The sequence below is a fragment of the Talpa europaea genome (genome assembly GCF_964194135.1).
Source record: "Talpa europaea genome assembly, chromosome: 1".
Taxonomy (NCBI): Eukaryota; Metazoa; Chordata; class Mammalia; order Eulipotyphla; family Talpidae; genus Talpa; species Talpa europaea.
The window spans coordinates 19,684,509-19,701,629 of record NC_140073.1 but is presented as its reverse complement, the minus strand read 5'-3'; the positions used below and the strand labels follow the sequence as shown (position 1 = coordinate 19,701,629).

Here is a 17,121-nt window from a genome sequence, read left to right as displayed (position 1 = left end):
AGGCAATTCATTGGTCTGTTTAAATACTTATCGATTCCCTATTATATGCCACATACTTTGCTAGGTAGAGAACAAAACCCGTCATAGGATTATAGGCTCTCCTGGAGCTCACAATCTGATAGTGACGGCTAGGTAATAATCGGATCATCACCAAATATAATACAACCACCAGGGCAGGTATTAAGAATATCTGGAATTTGAGGGATTTGACCAATGGGGCAAAGACATTCCTATGGAGATCCTCAAGTTGAAACTAGAAAGGTAAGCAGGTGTAGGTTAGGCCAAAAGAAGAGGGAAATAGTGAAGGCAGAGAAACAAGCACATGCAGGGGCACTGTGGCATGAAAGAGCATGTGAGTGTGAGCGCTAAAATAAAATCCACATAGTTAGGGCTCAAAGACTGAGTGGAATACAGAAAGGATGAAGACACGAAAGGAGACAGACTCTCCGTCCAGGTCAGCCTTGTCATAGAGCTTTTCTTTATCATGAGAGCAAAGGAAAATATTCAAGCTAGTAAGTCCCATATTAGGGTTCAGTAGTAACCTCCTTCCACTTACCAACTTTAACATCCCCAAAAACCTATGCACTTGATACCTGCCATTCATTCATTCATTCATTCATTCCAAGATTTCTCAGGATTGATTTATCTATATGTCTGGCCCTGTGCTAGACACTGGATACACAGTGGTGAGTGGGATAAAAACGACCCTCACTCCCGTCCTTTGGGAGGGGCCTGGGAAGTCATGGAGCTATTCCAATAAAGTGCAATCAGCACTTTACGAGGAGAATAGAGGGAGCCATGGATTTGCATTTCCCCCAGTGTGTTTCACACTGACCTTTCAAAGTCTGCAGGGCTTTTGGCCCTGCTAGCTACTAGTCATGCCTTTGTTCTCTCTTTCTCCCAGCCACAGCTTTTATTGCCCATTAAATTAATAAATGGAAGATGCTAAATGAATCTTTCAAGATTTGTTCAGTGGAACTGGCAGTGTTTTGCCAAATGCCTCTCTCAGTGACTAATTTTGGCTGACCCAGTTTCTCCGCCTCTGATGAGCAAAGACAGTGCCCAATCAGTTCTGTTATCTAGGCCATTAAACAGCCTCCTCTCTGCTAGGGCCCACCTTTCCTGCAGGTGGAAAGTTCACTGGGTGACCTGTGTATGTCTGACCTGGGGTGGAATGTGGCCGTCGTTTAGGCTTCCTGACGCTGGGGCTGAGAGGAGCTTTGCAGGTGACCTCTCCTGAGCTTTGCAGTGACCTCTCCAGGATTACTGTACAGCAGTGGGTGGGGTCACAGTTGCTGGCCCTCTCAACTGACAGCTCAAACCCAGAATAAAAATCCAGTATCTTAGTGATTAGAAAACACTATATAACTGTGCACTTGATCTTCCCAGATTATGTTGGTCAAGAGCATACGTTCTGGAAATCCAGCTCTGCTTTCTAGCTGTTAACTTGCCCTCTGAGCCTGTCAAAAGGGGTATAGAGTAATATCTACTCCTGAGAGAGTTTATAGATGAGTAGTCTATCACAATTGCCTGCTAACATAACCATCGTCATGATAATAGCAATTATTGTGTGATTTTCAAATTTTTGAAATTTCAAGTTGAAATTTCACATTTCAATTCCTTTTCTGGTTTGGGGATTGAAGGTATGTTTGTATAATCTCAGTTGGGTCTTCCCACCCAGTCCCACTTTACCCCATGGGCAATGAATTCTCTTTCTCTCTGCCCCCCAAAAGCTCCATTTCACATCAATCTGTCCTCTGGCCTCTCCTGCAAATAATGACAAGTTATTTTCTTTCTTTCCCTCCCTGCCCCACCCTCTCGTCTTCCTGTAGGTGAAAATCGCATTGAGGTTCTGGCTGAAGTCTGGGACCACTTCTTCACTGAGACTCTTCCCACCCTGCAGGCAATATTTTACCCAGTTCAGGTCAGTCTCACTGGGGAGCGACCTCCCGCTGTCCTCAGCTCTCTGTCTTATTTTTGGGCCTTCGAAATCTGGAGCCTCCTGGTAACTGGAGGGAACCAGGAGATGGGATGCTTGAGTTGAAGGGCTCTGGAGATCTTTGGAGGGCTCTCTGGTTCTATATTTAGTGTCTAGCCTCAAGCAAAAAAGAGCGCCTGCATACCTAGCAATTTGTCAGCTTCCTCACCCACTTGGTTCTGAATATGTCTTCATGTTCTTGGAGTGGTTTGCTTTTTCTTTTCAGAAGTAGAGAGTAGATCGGGAAGAATATTTAGTGTGGTTTTTTTTTCTTTCCTTCCCCTTTTTTTCTCCCCCCACACCTTTTTTTGAAGCACAATTAGAAGCAAGTTCCCTGCTGCTTCCACAATGTAGGAAGGGAATACTGTGCCTTGTCCTCCATTAAAGATGAAATGCCACACACTGCCGCAGAAAGCAGCCTGGCCTTGGCCTTGATAGTGTGGGTTTGGGGAAAGCTACCACGTTGAATTTCTCTGAGCCTAGCTCCTTTTCTCCTCCTGAATAATGAGGGATTTAGAAAAAAGCCAAGCTGTAGTCTAATTCCATGAGCTCAGCTCCTTCAACCAGGAGGCTCAATTTCCTTCTACCTTCCTGCAGAGACTAATAGCGGGACTGCTCACTGCCAGGGACAACCCCCTGAGGCAGGTTGATGAATAGCTCTTCCTACATCTCACACTTGGGCTGCTCTGGGCTCACCAGCCCACTCCTTCCATGTCGGTGACAGCTTTCTACCTAACCTAACCTAACCTGGCTTTGCTGAAGTTTGGGCGTGGGGCACAGTAGTGATGCAACTCTCAGCCATGGCAAGATTACCTCGTGCCAGAGGTAAGGCACCACGTGCTTTGTTTACTTGAATGATGTTCTAAAGGAATTTGAAATTCTTTTAAATGTGTGTGTTAAATGTTTACAGATTAGGAGGTTATACCTGCAGAGTCTACTTCCCATTTTAGGCCTGCCGCTGGTGACCCCAGTAGACTATCCTGCTGCCCACTGCTCTTGTCCTCCATCCTCGGCTCCACCCTGTACCAGGATAGGATTTACGGCATTTATGTGGACAGTTCAGTCCCTGTGCCTGCAGACCTCTCCTTGCCCTGCAATGGTCTCTCAGCCAGCAGTGGATGTTCTCATAAGAAGACAGACCTGGGACTAGGGATGCCAGATTTGTTTTTTAAATAAAAATATGGGAGGCCGAGGTAAACTTGAATGGCAGGTAAACAATGAATAATGCAATATTTGGGAAATACGTATAGTTAAAAAAAAAAGCTACTCAAATTTAACTGGACATCTTATCTGGCTGTATAATTAGAGGAAGTTGTGCGGACCTGAGTCTCTCTTAGGACCATTTGGGCAGGGCATCTAAAGTGTAGGTATTCAGGTGGGTGTAGAATGGGAGCGTGTAGAAGCTGGGTTGATTTGGCTCTGAATTTAATCCTGGGGGGCCAAGAGGGGCCCTCTGCATCTCCTCCAGAGCCAAAGGAGTCTAGTGGCACGTGGCTAAGGATAGCACTGTCCTGTTTCTCTTGAAAAAATGTAAGATCTCGTCATATTGGTATTGCCCCCATCCACCACCCCTCTATGACTTCCCAAGTGATGTGGCTGCCGCTGATCCAGACACCCCACTTTGAGAGCCACTGTGAGGGGTTCTCCCTACTTGAGGTGTCTGTTAGTCCACCTAGGCCCTTCTCACAGTTTTCTCTGTGTGTCTGTGTCTGAGAGACCTGCTTCCTGGGTACACAGTGCTTTTGAGTGCCCACTTTGTTCAAGGGTGTGGAACTTTGCCTCCCTTTTCCTACCTTGGTGAAGTGAAAGGCACCCTGGAGATGAAGCTAGGACACAAAGCTATGCGCAGCAGTCACTGAGAGAGCTGGGTGCAAAAAAATAGAAAGTGTAGGAGCTTGGAAGGGGCTGGGGGAGAAGCTGCCCATGGAGCTGGTTGGGGAAGGCTTTCCAGAGGGGGTGGCTGAGCTGAGCCTGAAAGTGTGGCTAGTGGTGTGTGTGTTCCTTGGGACTCACCTGCAGGGGAAGGCGAAGATGGCCAAACCACTCTTGCCTGTGATTCAGCAACCTAAGAAGTTAAACCATGAAGCTCCCTTAAACCTTGGCAGACTCGAGGGATGGGATGTTTCATCCTGTTTGGAGGGGACCTCAGGGACATCTGATTCTAGAAAGAGCAACAATTTTGGATGTATGCTGTATATACAGGTACAAAGGAGAGCCTAGGAAATTCCCTTTTCCTTTTCTGTTTTGAGAACATTGGGAGCTTACAAACTATATACAGCTGATCCAGAACAAAAAACGTCTGAACTCTCATTTATTCACGGATCTTTTTTTCCTGACTCAAGCATTCTGCATTCTCCTATTCAACCATCCCCATGTGTTGAATCCACACATACAGCACCTGCAGATAATGAGGGCTGATCTGACATATACAGGAATTTTCCACTGTGCGGGAGGTCACATTCCCTAACCCTGCATTGTTCTAGAGTCAACTGCATGTGATTAGGTTTAAAATCCAGCGCTACTTGGGTAAATTGCTGTCACTTTGGGCTTTAGGGTTTTGGACATGTAAAGTGAGTTTTATGATCATATCTACCTCAAAAGGGATTCATTTTATTTACATCTAAACTATTGAGAATCATACCCAAGCACATAGACTTTAATCAGCTCTTACAATCACTTGTTTTTGTCCTCTGTTCCCCGCACGTGGTTGAACAAGCCCCTTTCCATTTATTTTCCCAATTATTTTTCCTCCTAAGTTTCTTTTTTTTTTATAGATTGATTGATTGATACAAGCACTGGGTACAGTCAGAAGCACGGGAGGGTGAGAGAATTCACCAGAGCCAGAGCGGGGAGCAGAGCAGGCAGAAGGACCGAAGTACACTGCTGAGGGGAGCAGCGGGTGGCAGGAGAGGTCTGCGCGCCATGTGGGACCCTCCTTGGGTGGCCGGGGAGCAGCCGGGGATCGAACCGGCGCTGCAGAGACTGCGGGCAGCTTCTCAACCCAGCGCTCAACCACTGCGCCATGGGGGAGGCCCTCCTCCTAAGTTTCTTTTGTCTATAAATGAGTCTAAGGGGTCTGAGGTTTTCTAAGGGGGCACATGATGGCTGCTCAGATCTGTAACGATGCAGTCGAGGCTGCAGTCTTGAATGTGAGGAGGTGGGACTGATCTCCTTTCTCCCTGTCTTCCTCACCATCTAGCAGCATGGCCCGATGACAGGTGTCTCATGTTACCTTGAGTCAATTAGGCAGGGTGAGTCGCATCTTACCATCATCAGTGCTTTCATTCTCAAAGACAGAGTCAAATCTTTGACGCCCTGACAGCCCCAAGGGGATTTGGAGACACCTCGTCCTGTCCTGTCCCATCCTGGCTGCTCTGTACACATCATTACCCTGACCCCATGTGGTTGGCGGCAGGTCCACCTCCTGACCCCGCCTATTCTCTCATCTTCAGGGCCAGGAGCTGACCATCCGCCAAATCTCCCTGCTGGGCTTCCGGGACCTGGTCCTGCTGAAGGTGAAGTTGGGGGACCTGCTGCTGCTGGCCCAGCCCCAGCTGCCCTCATCCATTGTGCAGATGCTGCTCATCCTGCAGGTGAGGCAGGTGGGGATGTGACCCCAAGGCCAAGGGCGGGGAAGAGAGACGGGACTGCCCCTGCAGGAAGTGGGGGAGGGGACCACATGACTGGAGCATCTCAGCTTAATTTGGCATCTTTAGTCAGTCACGATCAGGTCTTCATTTGCTGCACATCCAGAGCACCTCTGGGGTCCCTGTGCAGTGCTGGGAGCTGGGATTCTGGTGGGGAAAGGGAGAAGCACAGTCCTGTCACCCAGGAAGTGGACGTGCCTCTCGGCCAGCATGCCAGGGAGCCACATGGCAAGTGACAACAGGAGCCCATTGCAGCCCAGCTCGAGCCACACCAGGAGCTCATTGGCAGGCTCAGGGGGCAGGCGGGCTTCCTAAGCGACCTGAGACAGCTGTGACCAGGAGCAAAACCAGGTCAGATGACAAAGTTGTCAGCCTTTGAGTGGAGACCACTTAACGGCCTCTGCTTGTGTGTGGTCTCCCTTGCCTTGATTCGGTCTCCTTGGACTTGGTGTCTTTCTCCTTCTCTCAGCTAAGTTGTGGTCTGTGCTTTGGTTTGTGCCCCATTAAACATTGGCACCCCACAACTCGTATGCTTCCACCATCAATGAGCTGGGACTGAACCTGAAAGTTTGCCCCATGTGGGGATCTGGTTCCTTCCAGCAGGGAGTTGGCCAGATCCTAAGGTCACCCCAGAATGGTGCCTTCCAAGGGACCCACCTACCCAGGCAGCAGGCAGGGTGTGCAACCCAAGCGTTTTCATTTTGCACTGGGCCTTGCAGATCCACAGCTAGGTAGGCAGCCAGAAGAGGGCTGAGGGCAGCTCCTGCATGCAGGGCCCCCCAAGCCAAGTTCACAGCAGCTACCCTGGGAGAAACCATCGCTCACCAAGTCATGTGTTCCTCTTCCATTTTCTACCACCTTTTACCTCTTCTCCTTTCTACGTCATCAGTTTGCTTAATGCTTATGAATTGTAGTAGGAAATGGCTTGTGGGGAGAATCTGGCAGATGGGAAATATCAGGAAGGGGAAAATAATGAAAAAAAAAATCCCCTCATTTCTGAGGCCCAAAATACTTTGATTTGAGTGAGGCCTGGGGTGAATCCCCAGGGGCATGAATAGGACCCTCTCTCCCTTCACAGCCTTGAGATTCCCTCCCTGTGGGCGGGTGTGTGCCTCCCTGGCTTTCCCCTTGATTTTCTGAGCAGAACTGCAGCGAAGCAAGCCTGAGTCCCCATCTGTCTTCTCCCAGTCACACGTTAATAGGTGTGAGGGCCTCAGACCAGTGCCTGGCACACAGCATTGTCTAAGTGCTAGTCATTAGCATTGCTGATGATTTTTCAAGAATCGGCTATACTCAAATGCCGGCCAGTGAGAACAGGAAGGGCAGGGAGACATTTCCCGGCTAGTGCCTGAGGCATCACACAATCCTAGATCATAGGCCACCACACAAAAGAGGGTCAGGGATAGAAGATGCCAGAGAATTTTCTGTCCTCTGTCCCCAGATCCCATCTCTCAGTTATCAATAGTGACAAGTCACGTTGATGACCATGTACCATGTCTCAGCTGAAGTGCTGTTCCGCGAGGCTGAGGTCCCCTCACATTGTCTCTGTCTTGTTCCATTTCTGCTGACCCATTTCCAGTCCCAGCTTCCAGGTCTTCTGTACCCTTCTCAGATATATGTTTGTTTGTTTGTTTCCTTAAGTGACTCAGCAGGGGTCCCTCCCTCCCAAGGCCCCCACCAGCTCAGACAGGTCTCCCTGTGACCAAGCCTCTTTCCTGGAGAGCTTTCCCCTCCGCGAGTCACCCACCCCCCTGTCAGAGTCCCTTCCAATTCTGGCCCAACTGTCTTCCCTGTGGTCGACCCAAACTTCAGTGGTGGGAGTCTTCACTTTTTTTTTTTAAAGATTTATTTATTCTTGCATACAAAAACTGGGATACAGGCCAGAGGTGCGGGGGGTGAGAGGATTCACCAGAGACAGAGTGGAGGACAGAACAGGCAGATGTACTGAAATACACTGCTGAGGGGAGCAGGGGCGAGACAGGAGAGGTCTGCTGCACCATGTGGGTAGCTCCCTGGCTGGGGATCGAACTCATGCTGCAGAGGCTGTGGATAGCTTCATAGGTTACGTCTTAACCCCTTGCACCACCAGGAAGGCCCCTGTCTTCACTTTTTAAATGAAGGTGATTAAATCTGATCCATTTGGAGAAGCTGACAGGACATCCCGTTGGGCTGAGCCTAACCCCATGGAGTTTGTCTCTCTGCTTCCCTGCAGCCCCTAAACATAAGAGTGTGACCTCCAGTCCTCTGTGTCGAGGGCCCAGTTCCCTAGGAGTCTGCTGCTTTTCTAGAAAACATGGGTTACTTCACTGGCTCCTTCCTGCTTTGAGTGTTGCGGTCATTTGGTGTTTCCTCGGGGCTTATCTCTGGGGGCGCCTGTCATTCTAGGCTTTTGAACTGACTATTCATGGGTTGCTAAATGCGTGTCTAGTTCCAGAATGACTCTCCCTTTTCTTCTACTTTTCGGGACTTACCCATATCCTGGCCCCTTTCTTTTCTGGCACTAAATGGCAATAAGATGGACTCAGTGCCTGGGTCCAATCCCAAGTCTTTGAACATTTACCAGCAGTGTTTTCCTGGGCCAGTTACTTAAGTTATCTCCATCTTAGTTTTCTTTTCTCCAGAAGGGCCATAATAAAAGTGCCACTGTCCTTGGGTTGTCAGGAGGCCTCTGTAGTGATTGACATGGAAATGCTGATGTGATGCACTTATGTAAAGTGCCTGCCTGCTGAGTGTGAGGGGTCAGCATGATGGTGGGGGTGGGATGACATCATCAGGACCAATCAGATCTTAACCCTGCAGCTGGGCGGGATGGAACAGTGCTGCCCATGCTGCAGAGGTGGGGACCATGCACCCCAGCCTTTGCATCTGTCACACACAGTCCTAATCATGGTCACCCATGACAAGAGACTTGGACCTCAGGCCTCTGGGTCATCTAGCCATGCAGATGCCACCTGGGAGGACCACAGCCGTGGACGCAGGGTGATCAGATGTGTTGACTGAGGGCCAGTTGCCTCTGTCTGACCTCTGTTTCTTTTCATATTCATTTCCAGAGTGTTCATGAGCCCACAGGCCCAAGTGAGGCATATTTACAGCTGGAGGATTTGGTGAAGCAAGTGGTTTCTCCCTTCCTTGGCATCAGCGAGGACCGTGGTATCTCAGGCCCCACATACATGCTAGGTAAGGCCATGCATGGCTAGCGCTGCAGGAGCCGCTATCAGGAGTTTTACTGATCATGTGCCCAGGCCTTTGGTCCCCACATGGGCCCCTGCAAATCTGTGTATGTTTATCATTCACATTTCCTGGCTGACCCATGTTGCGGTAACCTCCCCACTTGGGGCTTCCTCCCTGGGGACCAGTAGTGGGTCTTTGTGGTGGTGCTTGCCTGATCGGTGGCTTTGATATTTCACCTGTGCCTGGGATGTTAGTTTTCCTGCAGCTGATATTAGAAACCAAACCTTATTGCACCCTCTTTCCCATGGAGTGGACACTCTCCCACCCCGCCACAATGTGTATATCTCTTTGAAAACTGCTCAAAATGTGAAGCCAAAATGAGTATATGATCAACAAGATCGACCCCACTGTTCCCTACTCTTATTTATTGCCAGAGTCTTCATTCAAAGGAAAGAGGCTCCTGAATTTTGGGACAAATCCCGATGGGGCCTTTGTCAATGCCTGTACATCAAGCATTAGCATCAGGCTCTGAACTAGACAATCTGGCACTGAGTTGGATCTGTTCCTTGTTTCAGGGAGACCACAGTCTAGATGGGGAGACGGCTTTATAATAAGGCTAGTCCTGAAAGACAGCCTACAGTTACCCTCTGAAATTAAGTCCCCAAAATATAGGACCTTTTTGTTTCTTATTCTGTCTCCAGCAACTGGAAGTGTGCTTGGCAGATAATAAGCACTCAAAAAAAAAAAAAGAAAGAAATTGTTGTCTAGATAACAGGCAACTGTAGCCTGATGTCAAGGTGACCAGCACCGAGACCGGGGCAGAAACAGAGAGACATCCCCCAAATTTGGAACCTTTTGCCCCCTCTTCTTGCTTAAATGGAGTCATAGCTGAGTTTCAAAGAAAAGGAGATTCCCACCCCTTCTTGCGCCAATCCCCTGCAGAAAAAGGCAGTTTTCACCACCCGCACATGTTTCTCTGGAGACACCAGCATAACCTCAGCCACCACAAATCAGAGGGTACTGGCTCCAGCCTGCTGCCTGCCGGGTCCTACGTCCCCCACCCCTCCTCCTTCACTTACTCATTCTCCCAGGACCTGCAACAAAGCATAGTTGAAATGACAGCTGCCAGGAGCCCACCTTCCTGCTGCAGCTCAGCCTGCGGGCCTGGCTTTCTGAGTGTGGCGCAGGTGGACAGGGCTATGAATGGGACTCCACCACCAGCTGGACCTTGAACCCCAACAGGCTAGATTTGTAAGTGTGTTCAGTGAGGACTTGCTCTCAGGGGACGCCTCCAACTTTCTAGCTAAACTAAGAATAACACATTTATCACATTAAGCAAAGGCCTAAGGTTTTTTTCTTGCACCAAGGACAATCCTTTTCTAGGGGGTGCTCCTCACTGCACCTACATACCCAGGCATGTTTGATCCCCTGGGGGTTCTTAGGAAGTCTCTCTTCTTGCCAGCCAAGCCAGTGGTTTGAGGAGTAAAGCTCATCGCTCTGGATGTGGATATACAAGGCTCACTTCAGAGGTTAAAGATGAGTTCAAGGCCTTGGAGAAGTGAGTGTGTGTGTGTGTTTGCACGCGTGCATGTGTGTATGCGTGTGTATATGTGCATTCTCCCATCCAAAGCTGTCACTGTTCTAGGACAGAGCAGGAATGGGAGTATAGAGGAAGATAATGAAATGTTAAAATTTAGAACAGGCAGATTTGTTAGAGACCAGGCCTGTGTCCCTGTCTAGTTCCTGAAGTTTCCATGCAGCTGCCCTGGCTGCTTCCAGCCCCTCAAAGTGAACACTCAGCCTGGTTTCTCCCACGCAGGAGCCCTGGCCTCCTCCTCATCTTCCTCCATTTTGTCCCCGGGGGAGGGCCGTATTCCTCAGATACTGTAGCGTCTCCTCTTGACAAACAGGCATTCGTGGGCTTTCAGGTGCCTGGGCCTGGAGACCGGGTGGTGAAAACTGCATTTTTCTGCAGGGGAGAGGCGCAAGAAGGGGTGGGAATCTCCTTTTCTTTGAAGCTCAGCTATGGGCTTGGTGCACAGAGGTCACAATGGCTGCCCCTGTTCCTGTGAGATCAAAGGGCTGGGAACTGAGTTCCCAACAAAGCCCCCTCCCTGCCCCCCAAGGACGCCTCATCTAGGCTTTGCTTCTTTCTGGGGGTTTGAAAGAAGCTGCCATTGCTGGCTCTGGTGCAGAGAATAAACCAGCCAGAGCTCAGTGGGGCGCCTGGTGAGTGAGGAAGGAATGCAGGCCCCCCTCACCCCACCCCGTGTGAAAAGCCAGGAGGCCTGGAGGTAGGTACAGGCTGAGGAGGTGGGACCTAGACCCCACTTCTGCCTCTCTCCTTGCTCAAGGGGCACCACTGCAAGGGAAATACCAATTTTAGGCCCCAGGGGATCCCTTTATCTTAATCAGTCTCTTAATGGGAGAATTTCTTCTGAGTGGCAGGGTCTGCTTTCCCTGGTGCAGAGAAGAAAAAGACAGTGAAGAAAGGAAGCAGCAGCACTGTGGGGAGCTGTCAGCCCCAGGCCTAGCGTTCAGTTTTAAAGCATCCCAAGGGGGCCCAGCGGGAGCCAGCCCCCCGGGGACGTAACTGACGCACTTCTCTGGGGGTTGGCTTAAGTCTAGTGGGATCTTAGTGAGCAAACACTGCTTGCCCAGGAGACTTAAAGTAGCCAGCGGCCACCGTGATCTGGGCTCTGCCCACACCCAGTCTTGGGAATCAAAACATTCCACCCAGAAGCAGAAGGAAGAGCTGTCAGCCTCCCCTGTGAGTCATCAGCAGTGAACAGCCAAGGGCGGCTTCGGCTGTGTGACCTGGAGTGAATGACTTACCATCTCTGAGCCACGGAGGCTGAGCACAAAGAAGCTGTTTGGTCTCCAGGCAGGACCCCCCAAGCTGCTCCCTGCGGTGTAAAAGCCTAAAGCTAGACGGGTCTCTGCCCTCATGGAATTACTATAGATGAGCAGTCATGTGTGCCTCTCCATCTTCTGTGGACCCCAAAACACATCCTCACCCTGGGGGCGCTATGTCATCATGATCTGATTATTTGTCAGTCTTCCCTTTAGACCACGAGGTTGTTGGGGGCAGGGAGCACATGGCTCCCCATGGTGTCCCATGTCCCCTGAGTGACTTAAGGGCCAGTGTGAGTTCAGACATTCATTCCCAAAGGCTCTTCTGAAATGATTTCTCTTCTGAATACCCAGAGTGCTCTGTACCTTGCCCAGGTATTTGCCACATTGACCTTGTTTGACAGTTACCTAGCAGATAGTAGACCCCCCGTTAACAGTTATTTCTAAGACCCTGCCTGCCCCCAGAACAAACACATACCTACTCTCACTCACATGCAAACACACTCACCAACACACATGCACGCACACACACACCAGGTTCAGGCTCCTGTAGCAGACCCCAGATCAGATCCCTCTTCCTCACAACAAACAAAGCTTTTTCCAGGTAGTCTCTCCAGAAGTGTTTGTTGAAGGAGGGGACCACCATCCTTTCTGGCTCAGTCTGTGAGTCCTGCTCAGCAGAGCTCCAGCGGCCTCTTGTCAGTTGCTGCCTCCCTTGAGGTCTCCAGGGACACTGGGCTGCTGGACTGAGGTGAGATGAGATGGGTGACACTTGGCACCAGCTGAGACATCTTTCCTGGCTCATTCTACCAGCTTGGGCCTGAGTGTCCCATTTCCTCCAGAGATGCTGCCCCTGGTTCCCTGATGCCCTCAGCTTACCCTGTGTCTGCTCCAAGCCCAGCCCTTCCTCCAGCTCTTTCCTCTTCCTAGACTACCCATCCTGGCCCTGTCTGCATGTCCCAAGCCTTAGCCAGGTTGTAACATCTAACATTAGTACCACTTCTTTCCAGATAACCCCCCCCCCATTCCAAATGAAATCCTTTTCTGGGTACTCCACTCCCATAGCACGTTATTGGTCACCCATAGAAATTACATAGCTGCTGTCTACCCTTTTGTCTCTACCCCTTGCACAACACCCCCCCTCTCTGAGCCTCCTCCTGCTGGCACCTACCACCAAGTCTCAATCTGCACATAAATGCTCAGAACTGGTCTCACCCAGTCTCCTGCTGGGCCGGTTGTAGGGCCTAGGGCCTAGGCCTGGACAAGGGTTTGCCAGCCGCCAATCTCAAGTGCTTGCTTTTAACCAGCAGCAAGAGACAAACAAGGGCTTTTTTAAGGATGTTTCTTTAATACTTTAAACTCTTCTGATGTTCCTGTTTTATTGTTATCAGTTTTTCTGATCATAAAAGTAATATGTGTTTATTGTAAAAATGTGGGAACATTATAGAAGCGTGTGGTCAGAGGGTACGTGCATTCGTGCCTCAGAGAGAGCCTCTGTCAATGCCTGGCCTAGATTGTTCTGCCTTGGTTATTCCTTGGCATTGTGTCTGCTATTCATTCTTCCCCAAAGAGGGGGGCTGATGACTCAGCCTCTCGCTGGCGCCTACTGGGGGCCAGTGTTTGCTATTTCTGACTTCAGAGAGGGGGCCAGTTTGTCACCAAGGGTGGCAGCCCATACAGAGAAAGTCTCCATGCTGCTATTTAGAACCTGAAAGAACTGGGCTGGGCTTCTGTGTTTCCCACCTGAGCAATGGGGGGGGGGGGGGAGAACATGAGAGCAGCCCCAGTGTTTAAGAGGGAGGGTGGGACTAACTGTGGGACAACGTTGGGAACACTCAGTAAAGTTGAGATTCTGCATATGATTTGGTAGTGAGAGATTATTATCGCTGTTATGCCCAATGGCTCACAGGGGCTTCTAACCAGTAGACTTGGTGACTTAGTTCTAAGGTGTAGGGTTTCACTATTTTGTCCTTCTTTGTCTATGTGAATATGCATGTGTGTATATCTGGGCTTATGAAACAGCCTCACGGGAACGGCTGTGAGTATAGAAGGCCACGATGGGGCCTCCCTGGTGGCGCAGCGGGTTGAGTATAGTGCCGTGGAGCTGTCCACAGCCTCTGCAGCACTGGTTCAATTCACGGTCAGCCAGGGAGATACCCACATGGTGCGGCAGACCTCTCCTATCTGTCCCGCTGCTCCCCTCAGTAGTGCCTTCGGTCCATCTGCCTGTTCTGCTTCCCACCCTGTCTCTGGTGAATCCTCTCATCCTCCCGCATCTCTGGCCTGTACCCCAGCTCTTGTATAAATAAATAAATAAATAAATCTCATATAAGAAAAAAAAAAAAAGAAGGCCATGATGGGTCTCACGACGATGCCACCTTGGAACAGAGTGTGTATCTAGGGTCCTCCGGGTTCACAGGATAGCTGAGAGCTGAGCAAAGCTGCTGAGCTGAGTGTGTCTGAGTCTGGTCTATGGAGAACATGTTTGTTTTCCTTTTAGGAGCTGTGTCCCCCAAGTTTCTGTCAGAGTGTGCAGGGGAGATCCACGCTGCCAGGCCCTTCTCTGTCTCTCCCCACTGCATCCCCCTGCTGAGAGAGGGATGTGTTTTCTTTGTGGGTTTTGGGGACATTGGCGCTGTGGAAAGCGGTGACAGTAGGCACGGGGTGGGTGGATGGAAGGCGGGGAGAGGTGTGCTCTGGCAGGAAGGAGGTGGTTGAAAAGTAGAAGAGGCCTTGGCCAGAGCCCACTCAGTTCCCCCTCCCTCCACCTCACCTCGGACTCCCTGAGGTCCTCAGGGAGCTCCTGAGGCAGATGCAGCATCTGGGGGGCAGGAACTGGGCTAGAGAGGTAAAGTTGCAAGTGAACTCTTCAGACATCACTGAGTTCTCCCTTGCTTTTCCTCAGGGTTGCAGCTAAAGCTGTTCCTGAAAGTGGCGTGTGCACCTGCCTCTTCCCCCAAATTAATCAGGAACTTCCGGCCTTCACCCATCTCCCCATTTCAGCCTTTACCTGTTGGTCTTTTGCAGCCAGACGCCACTCCAGGGTCCGGCCCAAGGTGATGCTCCTAAACCATGGCTCGCCCACAAACACGGTCAGCCGGCCACTGAATGAGAATGCCCTGACCCCACTGACAGAGCAAGAAGGGGAGGCCTACCTGGAGAAGTGTGGCAGCGTCCGGCGGCACACGGTGGCCAACGCCCACTCGGACATCCAGCTACTGGCCATGGCCACCATGATGCACTCGGGCCTCAGGGAGGAGCCGGGGGGTGAGGACAAATGCCTGCTCCTGCCACCCAACTTCTCCCCGCCCCACCGGCAGTGCTCCAGCGAGCCCAACATCACCGACAGCCCTGATGAGCTGGCAGAGGTACCAGGGGGCGACCAGGAGCACTCGGACCTGAACTGTGCTTCCCTCAGCTGAGTGCCTCCTCAGACTTCTGAGCTCCTGCCCAGCAACCAAGATGAGGACGGATCCAACTGTGGGTCTCCCGGGGACTCTGCTCTGGGCAACACTGCCTTATTTCTTTCCGGGTCCAGGCCTGGCCTAAGTGCCCCGGGGGAAATCCCTTTTGACATCCACACAGACACAATGGCCCAGCGTCCACTTTCTAACTTGCAGCCTTACCTGATTCACATCCTCATCTCTGGGCCCTGTTCCCTCAGTTGTGGGGCTGCCCGCTGCACCCCCGTGCCCCTGGCATTCTTACCACAGCGGGCATCGTCAGGACCTCACAGAGCCAGCATAGGTGTGTTGTTGGCTTTGAGGCTTCCTCTTCGGGTTCTTGTGATAAGAGGCTTTTGGGTGAAAAGAGGTAGTAGAGAGGGGTCACCCCCCTCCGCTTTCTGTGCAGCGCCCACCAAGCTTTTGCTGGACATGCATCTTCCTAATTTAATTTCAGAATTGCTGGGAAAGAATTGCCCCCTGGTGGGTCAGGGGCCCTCCTCACTTATCTCAGATCCTACATGCTGCCTCCACAAACATCTTTCACTCACAGGGTGAGAGAGACCCCGTCCTTAATTAAGCCTGGGCATTTCCCTCCCAGGCTGCCTTCCAAGCTCAAGGAGACTAACCTTCCTGGTGGAGTAGCTGGTGTCCTCATCCCTCTCTCATTTCACAAATGGACCATTTTCCTGATGTGAGTCAGGGGCCAGCTGATACCAACCAACTAGACTGTTCCTGGATTTGACTTGAATTTTTTAAATGTGCATCATTTCAAAAAAAAAAAAAATTGTTTGCAAATATTTGCACATAGGGTCTTGCACTGTTCATTTCCAAGGGGGTACGTCTTCAAACTGAAAAATAAGCAAACCCCCATAGGAGGGGAGACTGTCAGTGGTTCAGGGTGAAAGTGATTGGTGGTTGTTGAGGCTCAGAGGCTGGAGCTCTGGAAATGGCTGTGGTATGAGTGTTACGGTTATTCGGAAAAGCAGCAGTGAGCTAGGGAGGCTCCACGCGCCTCTTGAGCAGAGGGTTGCAGCAAAGGGAACGTCTGGGTGCTTTACACTGGGATGAGGTAGGGGCAGGTGAACAGGAACTTTTGGGGAGATGTTCATTCCCTGTGATTAAAGAAGTGCCTGGAATGTTTAATATGTGAGGTCTAAACATGCTGCTTGGGGCAGCAGGCTGTGGTACTGGGCTGTATCCATAACACTGCTTCCTCCAGATTGGGGCTTTCTGTCCAGCACAAACCCCTGTGTTCTTCTCTTTGTATTTGACTGTTGACTCTACTGATAACAGCTTCAGAAAAAAAGAGAGCTCACTGGCCCTCCTGGCGTCTTCTAGGTATCCTGTTAGTCTTGAGAAAGTTTGTTTATAAAATCTCAGAGACATGAGCCAGCTTGGCTTCCAGTATGGAAGGAGGTGGCTGGGAGAGGTTGGGAACAGATTGAGCTGCCAACAGGGGGAGAGACCTCTAAGCTCATCTAAGCCCTGATATTTTTTCCCTCTGGGTGAAGATCTGAAATGTGACCAGACTTGTGCTTTTGATGACTTGTAACATGGAAATTTTGTTTAAAAAGTTGTTTTATTTTTATTCTTCTAAGAGAGTGATAGAAGTGTCCAAAGGGGATCTGAGAATTTCAAACAAAAATAATCTGTGTATTTGTTGAATGAAGTCTACAAACAGGTTGACATGTATTAGTAAATGAAACAGTAGGTAACAACATGATGGTTTATTTAACTGTTGGCTTCTGTCCTTGTTAGTGCACTAGCACTTGGGGTGAGTATTTATGGATCCAGGCAAAATAAATAATTATGCTTGGATTTGCTTTTTCAGTTTCAACTCCAGTGGTACATGTTTTTAAATGTCTTTTTCATATACTACATGCCTCTAATGAAGACAGCAGTCATCAGTTAAATATATAAGCTCTGAGGTTGAGATGGAATATCAGTACAGACCTAGTGTATTTCATTGCTGATGACTGTCAGTTTAGTTCACGACTTTGCCTTTGAACACACCTGATATTTGTAC

The 17,121-nt window shown here is 50.1% G+C and overlaps 1 protein-coding gene across 2 annotated transcripts in view; it reads left to right on the top strand.

Moving 5' to 3' along the window:
* PRR5L (proline rich 5 like) overlaps positions 1 to 15,071 on the top strand; it is a gene marked incomplete at both ends in the record, with an annotated part of 47,498 nt that extends 32,427 nt beyond the window's left edge. Inside the window, 4 exons of one of the 2 annotated variants that reach the window (XM_084246776.1) lie at positions 1,833 to 1,924; positions 5,431 to 5,571; positions 8,676 to 8,802; positions 14,677 to 15,071. In XM_084246776.1, coding sequence (XP_084102902.1) covers positions 1,833 to 1,924; positions 5,431 to 5,571; positions 8,676 to 8,802; positions 14,677 to 15,071 — 755 coding nt within the window. The remainder of the gene's footprint in view (positions 1 to 1,832; positions 1,925 to 5,430; positions 5,572 to 8,675; positions 8,803 to 14,676) is intronic. The other variant, XM_084246777.1, reaches the window with a different exon arrangement.
* Between the last annotated feature and the right edge of the window lie 2,050 nt (positions 15,072 to 17,121).